Source organism: Hemitrygon akajei, chromosome 5, assembly GCF_048418815.1.
Source record: "Hemitrygon akajei chromosome 5, sHemAka1.3, whole genome shotgun sequence".
Classification (NCBI taxonomy): Eukaryota; Metazoa; Chordata; class Chondrichthyes; order Myliobatiformes; family Dasyatidae; genus Hemitrygon; species Hemitrygon akajei.
Window position 1 is genome coordinate 169,500,067 of NC_133128.1, and position 14,325 is coordinate 169,514,391.

Sequence of the window (14,325 nt, forward strand, 5' to 3'; positions counted from 1 at the left end):
AAAGACCCTCCTCCATTTGGATCATCAACACACACAAAATGCTGGTGGAACACAGCAGGCCAGGCAGCATCTATAGGGAGAAGCGCTGTTGACGTTTCGGGGCGAGACCACGATCTGACGAAGGGTCTCGGCCCGAAACGTCAACAGCACTTCTCCCTATAGATGCTGCCTGGCCTGCTGTGTTCCACCAGCATTTTGTGTGTGTTGTTGTTTGAATTTCCAGCATCTGCAGATTTCCTCGTGTTTGCTCCATTTGGATCATGCCTTCTTCATGTTACTACTATAGTGAAGGTGGTTCATGAGCCTGAAGACCCACACTCACCATTTCCATAAGACATAGGAGCAGAATTAAGTCACTCAGCACAATGAAATTCCCCCTCTTTCTTCTAAACTCCAGCAAATGCAGGCTCACAGCCATCAAAAACTCTTCATACCCCTTTATCTTCCCTTAGATAAGTGGCCCAATGCCTTGTAAAGCCTCAGCCTCCTTTCATTGTATTCTAGTCCTCTCGAAATGAATGCTAGCATTGCATTTTCCTTCCCTTCCACCAATTCAACCTGTGTTAACCTTCAGGGAATCCTGCACGAGGACTACTGAGTCTCCTTGCACCTCTGATTTTTGAATTTTCTCCTCATTTTGAAAATAGTCCATGCCACTATTCCTTCTACCAAAGTGTAAGACCATACACGTCCATACACTGTTTTACATCTGCCACTTCGTTGCACATTTTTCCAATCTGTCCAAGTCCTTCTGCAGACACTCTGCTTCCTGAACACTACCTGCCCTTCCACCTATCTTTGTATCATCCACAAAACTATCAACTCCTTCATCCAAATCACTGATATATAACATGAAAAGCAGTCCTGACACCGACCCCTGCAGCACATTACTAGTCACCGTGAGCCAACCAGAAAAAACCCGCTTCATTTACTCTTTGCCTCCTGAGTTAATCTTCAATCCATGCCAGCATCTTTCCTATTATACCATGGGCTCTCATCTTGTTAAACAGATTTATGTGTGGCACCTTGTTAAAGGCCTTCTGAAAATCCAAATAAACATCCACTGACTCACCTTTGTCTATCCTGCCTGTTATTTCCTCAGAGAATTCCAATAGATTTGTCAGACCAATTCTCCCTCAAGGAAACCATGCTGACTTCAGCTTATTTTGTCATATGTCTCCAAGTACCCCAAAATCTCATCCCTTTAATAATGGACCCCAACATCTTTCCAACCACTTAAGTCAGACTAACTGACCTACTATTTCCTATCTTCTGCCTCCCTCCCTTCTCAAGACTGGAGTAACAATTGCAATTTTCCAATCATTCAGAACCATTCCAGAACAGCTTCTTCCCCTCCACAATCAGATTTATGAATGATCCATGAACTCTACCACAACATTCAACTTTTGATTTATTTATTTTTATAACTTCTAATAAATTTTGCCTCACACCATAGTGCTATCACAAAACAAATTTCACAACATATCAGTATGTAAGCAGATTCTGATTCAATGTTTGTTAATACGGTTAACAAGCAATATTGTAAAGAAACAAAGTGGCTTCCTGAACCTCTTATAAAAGTTATGCAATAAAGCTATCTATCTAATCCATCTTTAAACAATGTTCCTTTGAATGGACACTGATGAAGCTCATCAAATCAACAGAAAAGTGAATCATTCTACTGACCCAGTAACATCCAATCAGAGATATTGCCTTTTCTTTATCTATCCCTTCACCCTCTCTGTAACACAAACCTAACTTGTTTCCTCTCACATAATACAAACAAAAAATGACAGAAGCACTCTGTGAAAAGAGAGGTAATATGTATAACTATTTCATGTCCAAGACAATTTCCCTCTTGCTTTCTTTTTTTCTGCTCTGATAACAGATCTCTGACCCGAAACGATAGCTATTTCCCCTTCCTTAAATGCTGTCTGACCTGTTATTCACAACATTTTCGGTTTTTATTTCAGATCTTTGAATTCCACATAAAACTTCTATCAAAACAGAAATTTTCAACATATCTCAGCTGCTTTGAAATGGCATTTTGACCAAAATAACCAATACTAAACATTTCTAAGAAGAAACTTTGCAATGTCTTTCATTCTTATATTCACAAACAAGGCATGGAGTAATGCTTAATGACATTTCTTAAAACTTCCCTGTCCCTGTCCAGCAGCTGAAAAACCCTGTACAGTAATGTGGTCCTTGCGGTGGCTGCCCCAAGCTCAAACGTCATTGACCTGGAATCAATTTCTCCATTGCTGTTGTCCGGACTGGTAGGTATTTTAAACATATAATGCTACTGCTATTATCACGTTTCGAGTACAGCATACAGATAAATGTCTTTTCAACAAAACACGAGCAGGTAATTTCTCTTGCCCTAAAGGCGGCAAGTTGCACAATTTAAGACACTGATAACCTGACACGCAAACTTATGAGACAATAAAAAAAATTGCAATCTTATTCGGAAATTAAAGGCAGTGCACGGCACCTCCCACCAGTTCTCGCGAGAGAAAGAGGCGCTCTGCGTCCACCTGTTGAACCCCCCCCCCCCCACTCCCCCGGCCGATCTGGGCCCAAAACTACCCCTCTGTCCTCTGACTCTGCCGAATTCACGTTGTGTAACAATCCTAACAGGCTTTGAAATTATTACCTGCCATCTGGCACACGAACGCGTCCGTTGCTAGTGACATGGTGCACCGCCGTTCGCTCCAACTTTCCGCCAATAAAAGCTGCTGCACACCTCACACACAATGTCAACTTCGCAGCGTGAGCCACTTCCGGCAAGCCTGAGGGCACTTCCTATCGCGAGGAGCGCGCCTGCGCACTGAGCCTGGTGGGAGGTTGCCGATCGCGGCGGCGGCGCTCGCTGCGGGCTCAGGTTGTCCGGAAAAGCCGGCATCTCAGCAAGCTGCTTTCGGTGATCAGATCAAGAGGAAGTTGTGTTTATACAATGCCTTAGTCAGGAGGAAAAGTTCACAACCCATTCTCTGGGCTCAGAACGTTTGAACAAAAACCTGGCCAATGCGACTGGTACACAGGAGGAGGCTGAGGGAAGCGCAGCATTTAGGACTGGGACTATTGAAGTGATGAAGCAAAGGAAGTAGGAGGGGCTGAGCCCTGAGTTGGAGGAGGGGGTGAGCTGGAAGAGAAACGCTGCTGGATTTGCGATGCACATAACATAAGCCAGGTCACGGAAGGACTTCGAAACAAGAATGACAGTTTTAAAATGTAATAGTGAATCATGCAATGGATGATACTTAATGTGGTTTGGGACACAGGTGGTAGAGATTTAGAGTGTTTCAGGCTGACAATAAATGATGTGCGTAAGAGGTTCCACAGCAGATGGGCAGTAGCAGATGCTGAGCTGGGAAGAGATGGAAAAATACAGTGTTTGAACAGATCTTAAGTGCCCCGGTTTTAAATGAATACCTCAATGTATAGATGCACAGACTTTCAATCTGAAAAATCCCTTGACAATGCGCCAAACTACGAAATCAAAAGCCTAGCATTTCAGAAATACTGACAGAACTGACACTTGATCCAATGAAGGGTTTGTGGCAAATCCACTGCATGTCAAACCTAACTGCATTTGATTTCAGAATTTCCATGATTGTTTCAGTTTACTTTCATACAATACTGTTGTTTCTGTTGACAGATGTTTCTTCTCCCAGTTATGAAGAATATTTTGAATGGGAGCACAGAATCTTTAATCAGTGAGTCCAATTGGAGTAAAAAGTCCACATGTGCATTTTGCAGAGGAAATAATTTGCATATTAAAGACACGATTATTGAAATTTGGATATCGATGCTTACTATATTTACACTTTTGAAACAGAGAAATGGCAGAAACAACTGTGCAAACAATTATAACCTCTCTGCTAAATATTTTAAGTGTACACAAGTTCAAGTTTATTGTCATCTGACTCTGTGTGTGTGTGTGTGTGTGTGTGTGTGTGTGTGTGTGTATGCAACCAACAACATACCTCCAGACCATGGTGCACCCACACAGCACATAAACCAAAATATTATACTGCATTAAAAAAATAATTTAAATGCATGTAGTAAAGTGCAGCAGAGGTAAACAGTAAACAACTTGCTGTCCTAATGACAAGACCTTGGTGGTAGCAGGGTATTCAATAGTCTCACAGCCTGAGGGAAGAAGCTGTTACCCACTCCGGAAGTCCTAATCCTGATGCTTCTGTACCTGAATGAGTGGGTCAAAGAGATTGTAGGATGGGTGGTAGGGATCCTCAACAATGCTTTGCGCCCTTCATCTGCAACATTCCTTGTAAATGTCACAAATAGAGAGAGGGAGACCCCTGTGATTCTCTTGGTGTTTTTTTCTATCCTGTAGGATCTTGTGGTCTGATGCCTTTCAGCTTCCATACCACACAATGACATTCTTGATGGTGCTCCTGTAGAACATTGTTAGAATGAGGGTGAGGAGCCTTGCACGCCTCAATCTCTTTAGAGAGTGTAGACATGCTGTGCCGTCTTGGCGAGTGAGAAGGTGTTGTGGGTCCAGGTTAGATCATTCATTATCTGCATACCAAGGAGCTTTATGCTCTTTGCTCTCTCCACAGCGCAGCCAATGACGTGCAATAGAGAGCGGTTGACCTGTGTCTTCATGAAGTCCATAATCATCTCTTATATCTTGTCCAAGTTGAGACTCAGCATGGTTTTTTTTTCATACTATTTGACAAGCTTCTCTACCAGTGCTCAGCATGATGGAGATTGAGATGTTGCTGCCAACTAGGCCTTTCCATCAAGAAGTCCAAGATCCAGTTAAAGAGAGGGGTGTTGAGTCCCAACAAAGACAGTTTACCCAACAGCCTCTGAAGAATGACCGTGTTAAGTGCTGAGCTGAAGTCGATGAACAACATCCTGGCATTTCCTAGATGGGACAGAACAAGTGGTGAGCCGAAGCTATGGCATCATCTATGGACTGGTTTGAGCGGTAGGTGAAATGGAGAAGGTCCAATGTAGCTGGAAGGTGAGATTTTATATAATCCATTGCCAGCTGTTCTTAACACTTCATGTTTGTTAAAAATCAATGCCACTGGGCAATAATCATTTAGGCCAGTTACTGCTGCTATCTTGGGCATGAAATGATTAGGGCTGTCTTGAAGCCTCAGGGACTGTGGACTGTTTCATTGATTCTGTTATAGTTATTGGATTTATTGAGTATGTCCGCAAGAAAAAGGTTGTATATGATGACATATATGTACTTAGATAATAAATTTCCTTTGAACTTTAAATTTTGAGATCTACATTAAAACTTCTGTGAGCTTGGTTGCACAATCCCTCAGTACCTGACCAAGTGTGTTGTCCAGCCCTGCAGCTTTGCATGAGTTTACCCTGGCTAGAGCCCTCCTCATCTTGGCTGTGCCAATTCCTCAGGCAGAGAAGGGGCTTTCCTCAATGTCACATCATTCAATTGGTCAAGTCATGCACAGAAAGCATTCAGCCCATCAGGAAGGTTGGCACTGCTGCTGTTGATGTGCAGGGTGGACTTGTAATCAGTTATGGATTGTGAACCTTGCCACATGTGCAACGTGTCCCTGGTGTCACAAAGGTGTCTGTGGATTTTCTGTGCGTCCTCACACGTTGCCGTCCTGATGGCATGGGAGATTGTGGCGCTTGCTGACCTCAGAGTTGTCCTGTCGCTCAATCTGAAGGCAGAGTCCCATTCCCTAAGCAGTGCAGGAGCCTCTGCAGTCAGCCATAGTTTCTGGTTTCATCGTCTCCGGTAGTGTAGTGTTTAATCACGGTAACATCCTCAATGCACATAGTTTCCACATATTTGTCAATGTTGACTTGATGATTGTAGGAAGCTGCCACTCTGAATACACCCCAGTCTGCGTTAAAAGCAGTCATGCAGTGCTGAGGTGGCAACTTCTAGCCAGGTCCTGATCTCCCTGTGAACTGGTTTGAATCTTTTAACCAGTGGTCTGTTTGCAGAGATTAGAGAAACGGATAAGTGGTCTGAGTATCCGAGGTGAGGGTGGGGGATAGCCTTGGGATAAACCTACAGTCCAAGAGAAAACCTGAAAAAACATTTCAGGTGGTAGGTAAAAGTACAGGAGATCTAACTGACTGATAGGCAAGGTTTTGCATGGATTGTGCTCATCTATTGATGGTCCAAGCATTTTGTTGGGAACTCACAGGAGTTAATCTTCACATATTGACCTGGGGTGGTGGGGGGGGGGGGGGGATGCAGGGCAGGGATGCACATGAATTCCATTGACTTTAAAAGACAATGCATTTGACTTTTCAGTTTAACATACAAAATTTGTGCAATAAAATCTGGAGGTCTATCTGGCGTTTTAAATTTTCTTAACTGATAAAACTCCATCCTGGCATTTAATATCTTCTGTCTTTTTATCCACTGTGAAGCAATAGATTATAGAACATAGAATAGTACAGCACATTATAGGCCTCTCGGCCCACAATGTTGTGCCGACCCTCAAACCCTGCCTCCCATATAACCCCCCACCTTAAATTCCTCCATATACCTGTCTAACAGTCTCTTAAACTTCACTAGTGTATCTGCCTCCACCACTGACTCGGGTAGTGCACTCCACGCACCAACCACTCTCTGAGTGAAAAACTTTTCTCTAATATCCCCCTTGAACTTCCCTCCCCTTACCTTAAAGCCATGTCCTCTTGTACTGAGCAGTGGTGCCCTGGGGAAGAGGCACTGTCTGTCCACTCTGTCTATTCCTCTTAATATCTTGTACACCTCTATCGTGTCTCCTCTCATCCTCCTTCTCTCCAAAGAGTAAAGCCCTAGCTCCCTTAATCTCTGATCATAATCCATACTCTCTAAACCAGGCAGCATCCTGGTAAATCTCCTCTGTACCCTTTCCAATGTTTCCACATCCTTCCTATAGTGAGGCGACCAGAACTGGACACAGTACTCCAAGTGTGGCCTAACTAGAGTTTTATAGAGCTGCATCATTACATCATGTCTCTTAAACTCTATCCCTCAACTTATGAAAGCTAACACCCCATAAGCTTTCTTAACTACCCTATCTACCTGTGAGGCAACTTTCAGGGACCTGTGGACATGTACCTCCAGATCCCTCTGCTCCTCCACACTACCAAGTATCCTGCCATTTACTTTGTACTCTGCCTTGGAGTTTGTCCTTCCAAAGTGTACCGCCTCACACTTTGAACTTTGAATCTGGGTTGAACTCCATCTGCCACTTCTCAGCCCACTTCTGCATCCTATCAATGTCTCTCTGCAAGCTTCGACAATCCTCTACACTATCTACAACACCACCAACCTTTGTGTCATCTGCAAACTTGCCAACCCACCCTTCTACCCCCACATCCAGGTCGTTAATAAAAATCACAGAAAGTAGAGGTCCCAGAATAAATCTTTGTGGGACACCACTAGTCACAACCCTCCAACCTGAATGTAATTCCTCCACCACAACCCTCTGCCTTCTGCAGGCAAGCCAATTCTGAATCCACCTGGCCAAACTTCCCTGGATCCCATGCCTTCTGACTTTCTGAATAAGCCTACCGTGTGGATCCTTGTCAAATGCCTTACTAAAATCCATGTAGATCACATCCACTGCACTACCCTCATCTATATGCCTGGTCACCTCCTCAAAGAACTCTATTAGGCTTGTTAGGCACGATCTGCCCCTCACAAAGCCATGCTGACTGTCCCTGATCAGACCATGATTCTCTAAATGCCCATAGATCCTGTCTCTAAGAATTTTTTCCAACAGCTTTCCCACCACAAACGTAAGGCTCACTGGTCTATAATTACCTGGACTATCCCTACTACCTTTTTTGAACAAGGGGACAACATTCGCCTCCCTCCAATCCTCCGGTACCATTCCGGTGGACAACGAGGACATAATTTTTTTATGTAAATGAGGATTATCACAAGAGACAGCAGATACTGGAATCTGGAGCAGGAAGCAATCTGCTAGGGGAATGCAGTATCTATGAGGGGTGAGGGGGGGAAAGCTTTTTTTGCAGAAATAGGAACAAAATCTTTTTTACATACTTTGTGACATTGGTCAATACATTCAATCATGTTGATACTTTTTTTCAAACCATAGCACCATTATCACTCTTGTTGCTCCCTCGGATAAATCGCCCTTTCAATGTTTGAGGGGCTTCCCCACCTGATTCCTCCCTTCCATGTCCATAGCAGAAGGACCCAGGACTGTAGTCTTACCCCACAGATCCTTTCAGTGGCTGCAACAAGCTTCAGTACATCCTTCGCACATGGTCCTCAGCCTGGAATGTGCCAGCAAGCAGCATTCCCTCACAGACAATACGCTATCCTGGAAGAACAATAATTTGTGGGCGGATGAAAGAGTGCCTTTCACTGAGTTGATGATCTACCAGTAGCACTTGGTAGCTGTCTCATTGTGTCACCCTGGGAACAGCACATAGATCAAAGAGTCCTCTGTTACACCAGCTGCTTTGACTGAACTGAGACAAGAACCCTTGCGTCCTTCTCCACATCCTCTTAGCAAATCCACAGTCTGCAACGCTTTTGATCAAATCCCTGCATCTAAGCTGAGTGCAGAGAGGACAGGTGGCCAGTATGAAAAGGAGAGGGGGGAGGGGTGCAGAGAAAATTTACACTCAGATTGACAGAGAGGCCTTGAGTCTGGTTTGGGGTGTAAAACATTTCAACTTGTACCTGTATGGGAGAGATTTTACCCTCATGACTGATAATTAACCACAGTGTCCATTTTCAATGCATAGAAGGGTGTTCCACTAACAGCAGCACATTGGTCACTGTTTCTTAAAGGATACAGCTACAGGATCATATTCGAGAGGACAATAATCATGAAAATGCTGATGGATTGTCCCGTTTAACTTGGAAAAGTAAATACCCAAAAAACCTACAAAGCAGGACATTCCTCTTGACATGTTCTCCCCAATGCAAATTGAAAATCTCCCTATTACAGCAGAGCTGATCCAAAGGAAAATCAGAAAAGACCCCACACCGACTCGGGCCTACTTGGCAACAAAAGATGTCTGGAATGTGCAGTAGAAATCCCAGTTCCACCATTTTTACTAGCAATGACCTTGCCCTTGATGAAGATTGCCTTATGTGGGAATTGAGAGTTGATTCACCCAAGCAGAGAGCTAAAGTGTTGGAGGCACTACATGCTGGTCATCTGGGCGTTGTCAAAATGAAAGGTTTGGCTTGAAGCTCAGTAGAGTGGCCTGGGATAGATCAGCAGATCAAGCAGCTCACCATGCACTGTTCAAGATGCCAACACATCCAGAAGACGCCAAGAGCAGTGCCTCTCCATCCCTGGGAATGGCCTGCATTGCCCTGGCAGAGGATTCATGTGGATTTTGCCAGAGCATTCATGGGCAAAAATTTCTGGGTAGTGTTGGTTGCAGCTACAAAGTGGCCAGAAGTGTTCTGCATGGCCTTCACGACAGCCTCGCACACTGTAGATGTATTGAGAAGCCTCTTCTCAAGGACTGGTGTTCCAGAGCACATAGTCAGTGACAATGGATCTGAATTTGCAGAAAGGTTTGTCGAGATTCTAAGGACTGCACTGTGAGCAGTGTCAGCAGAGCCCACCGTGCTTAATTAGATGCTCACCAATATCCTTGCATATCACAATGCAGCACACTCCACAACCAACAACTCACCAGCTATGCTGTTCTTGGGTTGGCCCTTGCACTCATGCTTCAATCCCCTCAAACCCAGTCTCAGAAGGAGTTTAGAGCTAAGAGAAATTGAGGGCTCCTGAAACAAGGGGGTTTGATATTCCACTCCCGGACAAGCAGTCCTGGTGAGGGATTACAGAGGTGATCAAAAGTAGGTACTTGGAAAATTTAAGGACAGAACTGGACCACACTCCTACACACTGGAGATTGTGTCTGATATCATCTGAAGATGACACAATGATCAGTTGAGAGCAGAGTCAATTGTTAGAGGAAAAAGGTGTCCAGAGCTGTCAGAAACACTTCCTGCAGTTCCAGACTCAACTCTGACAACCACCATGGAGGAGACCCTGGAACCAGAGATTGTTTCACAGCCACTAGCTTCACCTGCCAAGCAGAGTGACTCACCCCACCCCGACCTGAGAGATGTTCTCCCACTAGAGTAAGAAAGCCTCCACAGCAATAAAATCTTTAGGCCTGACTGGGACAATTTAAAATTTACTCTGCTGTGGATGTCTGTATAGTAGTTGTATTATATAGTATACTGTGTACCTGTATGTATGTGTGTATATTTATAATAAATTTAAATATCCTGGCTCCTGTGATATTTCTTTTGATTAGTTTCTGAAGTTACAAAACATAACAAAGGTCATCTGGATTGTTTTCAATAAGGTATTTGAGCTCCGTGGGATTGCAGGTTCTGAAGTTTTATTCACTACCTCTACTAGAGAGCTAACTGAAATTTCCTGCAGTACTTCTAAACCTAAAATAGGTTCATTAGCAGCAGTCGAAAAAGCACACCAGTTAATCCACTCTATGAAATTAACTGTAGCCCCTTAATCATTTATTCCTTATTTTAATTTTCACCATCTGGATAATACCAGAAAGGCCAGCATTGTTCACCTCCAGTGAGAAAATGTGATGAACCATCTTCTTATCACTGCAATCCTTTTAGTGAAGTGCCATTAAGTGTACAGTTGTAAGATTTGGATCTGGCCATGAAGATGCAGGGACAGAAACATACTTCCAAGGCATGATGGTGTTCAACATGAACAGGCGGTTGCACTTCCATGCTTTTGTTGCCCTTGTCCTCCTTAGAGGAAGAGCATGGCTTCAAGAAGTGCTGTTATAGTAGTCCGGACAAGTAGTAAGTGCAGTTCACTTTGTAGATGGTACATGTTGCAGCTACTGTGCAGCAGTGATGGAGAGAATGAATGTTTAGGGTAGTGGATAAGGGACTGATCAAACAGGTTGCTGATTCTAAAAAGCTTTGAGCTCCTGGATAATGCTTTAGAGCTGCTGCACTCTTCCAGAGCTATGATGGGTTTCCATCTTGATCTTAACTTGTGCCCTTGTGCAAGTTTTGGCTGTCAGCAGTGAGTCAATCACTACAGGATATCCAACCCCTCACTTTGTGTTGTAATCAAAATTGTTATGTGCTCATACAACTAGGATTCTAATCATTAGTAGCTGCCAGAATTTTCTTGGTTGGGAACTTCACACAGGCAATACTATTGAATGTCAGGGATAAGTGATTAGGAATTTATCTTGATAAAATGGTCAATGACTATCAAGTGTGTGTAATAAATGATTCTTGCTGCTTATCAGCTGGTACCTAAATGTTGCCTAGATTTCCTTTGTATAGGAATGGTTGCTTCATTTACAAATAAAGGGCTTTTGCAAATTAAATTGAATGTTGCAAAATCATCCACATATCTGACCTTGTGTTGGAAGGAAAGTAATTGCAGCTAAATAAGACTGAGCCAAAGACACTGCCCTGAAGAGTTCCTGCAGTGATGTTTGGAGAACGATTGATCTCCAGCAAGTGCAGCCATTTCTGATTCTGACCATTTGAATGTTGTTCTATTGAAATCCATTAACTATGGTTTTGCAGATGCTTCTTGATGCCACACTATCAAGGGCAGTTACTCTCACCTGAAATCTGAAATTTAACTCTTTAATCTATGTTCATTTAAAGACTGTGATAATGTCTAGAATTAAGGGGTCCTTCAAAATACAGTAAGCATTGGTAAGCTGTTTTGTGAGGATTGCCATCTACAGTACTGTCTTGTGAAACCTCCTTTCACTTTGCTGACAGTGGATCGATAGAACAGCAATTATCCAGTTTGGATTAGCTGGGCTTTTTTTCCTTTTTTTCCTGCCTTTTTTCTTAAATATACATTTTAATTCTGAAACTTAATAGTAAAAAATTAGGGAAGCACACCTGAAGAGTGTCAGAAGTTGTTTCCTGTCTGCCTGAGGAGGCAGAGATTGTAATGGTAGTGGAACAGTTAAACAAAGACATTCCAAGTATTGAAGTGCAAAAAATAGTAAACACAAGAGATTCTGTAGATGCTGAAAAGCCAGTCCTGATGAAAGATCTTGGTCCAAAATAATGACTGTTGATTAATTTCAGTACATGTTGCCTAACCTGTTGTCCTCCTCCACCATTTTTTGTATGTTGCTCTGGAGGGCAGGAATTTCTCACTTCAGTGGCAATGTTGTCTGGTTCCATTATTACTCCTGTACCTTCTATTCTCAGTCAATTCTAGATGTCATTTCTTTGCAGGCCAATTTGGTTGATACATGGAATCTCACAAAAAGCAGAGGTAAATTGTCTACTCAGCAACTTCTGATGGATTCTTCACCTGTGTCTTGAAGGATTGAGTTCCTGCAGACAGTTGAACTGTTCATTATCATTTGTAATTAGGTGTGGTAGGGCTGTTGAGGATCGATCTGATTATTTAATTGTGAGGTGGCTTTGCATGTCATTTTTGTTGTTTGGTACACACCATCTTGTGTTGCGGTTTCAGTAGACTGACACCTCAGCTGTTGCTGCTGCCAGCGTGCCCTTCTGCACTTGTCTTTGAATTAGGATTGATCCCTTGGCTTGGTTGTAATGGTAGTGTGAGGGATATGCTCAGACACACATAAATGAGTTTTCAAGACTGTACTGGATTTTACTATTTCTAACTTTACTGTGTGCATAAATTTGAATTTTCTAATTTTGATTTCTGAAGTTGTTGTAACTATGAACTAAGTCACCAGAGAGGCACTGAAGCTAGGGAATATAGAAGTCTTTATTCTAGCAAAATTAGTATACAGGCGTCATATTTGAGACACTGTTGGGAGAAGAGGCCTGCTCAACCCAATATTACATGACATTTTTAAACAGCAGGATCATTCTATAGTTACAATGTATCTACAATGCTTCCTTTGAATTACATATAGTTTTCAAACACCTCCTTCTTCGCACCCACACTCCAGACAACCAAAATAAGTATTAATCCCCACTGACTTTAGGCCACATCCATGCATATGCAGGCATCTGAAGTCAAAGTAGAGTGTTTCTTTGTTTGTGATTGACCCCAGCCTACGGCTCCAGGAAACTCATTGATCTGAGCTGCATTTTAAATTCAATCTGCAATTCACATTCAAACCTGAAGATTGGTTGCTGCTGAAATTAATAATTGCCATATATCCTAACTCCAGAATACACCCTAACAAAGTAAAAGAAAAATACACAGTTGAATTCAATAGAATTACTGTGAAAAATATTAGCATGCCTTTCTTTCATAGAACAACAGTACGCAGACACAGGCCCATCAGCCCATGATGTCTGAACCAACTGTAATGTTGCTTTAAACTAATCACATCTGTTTGCACATGGTCTTTGTCCCTTCATCTGCTGTCTGTTCATGTGTCAACCTAAATGCCTCTTAAAGTTTGTCATGATATCTGCTTCCACAGCTTCACCTGAGAAGCACCAACCACCTCCACTATGCAAAACAACTTGCCTCAAAACACTGCTTTAAACTTTCCCCTCTCACCTTAATTCTATGCGCTCTGGTATTTAGCATTTCCACCTTGGAGAAAAGGATTCTGATGATTGAGACTTTGTCTCTGACTCAAATTGAGAGGTTTCAAATTGGGTTCTCCAAGCCCACAAAATGAACAAGATTTCATATGAATGAGCAGTTAAAGTGGCCAATGTGTTAATTATTGCAGACACAGATGGCAAGTGCAAGGGATATTGCTAAAATAATAGCAAGAACAAACACAAGAGATCCTGGAAATCCAGAGCAACAACCACAAGATGATGGAGGAGCTCAGCAGGTCAGGCAGCATCTATGAAAATGAATAAACAGCTGATATTTCAGGCTGAGACCCTTCATCAGGACTGGAAAGGAAGGTGGAGGATGCCCAGATAAGGAGGTGGGGGAGGGATAGGAGCTGGAGGTGATAGATGGGGAAGTGGTAATGAAGTAAGAAGCTGAGAGATGATAGTGAAAAGGTAAAGGAGAAGAAGGAATCAGATAAGAGATGAGAGTGGGCCATTGGAGAAAGCGAAGGAAGAGGGACACCAGGGATTGGTGATAGGCAGGTGAGGGGAAGAGGTGAGAATGGGAAATTGAATAAGAGGAAAGAGGGAGGGGAAAATTACCAGAAGTTGGAAAAATCGATGTTCATGCTAACAGGTTGGAAGGAAATAGAAAGAATTTTTTTTTGTTTCAGAGAAAAATCCAATTAGCAAACTTCATCTGTGCATACTCTGCAATTCAAAGAAAGGGAGCAAATGAATGGTAAAATGCTTAGGGATTCGTTTTCATCTCATATAAATGAAAAAGATTGCAGTCCATCAAAACCTACTCTATT

At 42.8% G+C, this 14,325-nt stretch overlaps 1 protein-coding gene across 3 annotated transcripts in view; it reads right to left on the reverse strand.

Annotated features, from left to right (window-relative positions):
* mtx2 (metaxin 2) overlaps positions 1 to 14,325 on the reverse strand; it is a 161,932-nt gene that overhangs the window by 87,462 nt on the left and 60,145 nt on the right. Inside the window, exon 1 of one of the 3 annotated variants that reach the window (XM_073047162.1) lies at positions 2,657 to 3,045. The exons of the other annotated variants lie outside the window; for them this stretch is intronic. Within the exon in view, the coding sequence (XP_072903263.1) occupies positions 2,657 to 2,696 (40 nt within the window). The 5' untranslated portion in view covers positions 2,697 to 3,045. Of the gene's footprint in view, positions 1 to 2,656; positions 3,046 to 14,325 lie in introns of those variants that run through there. 3 annotated transcript variants of the gene reach the window in all.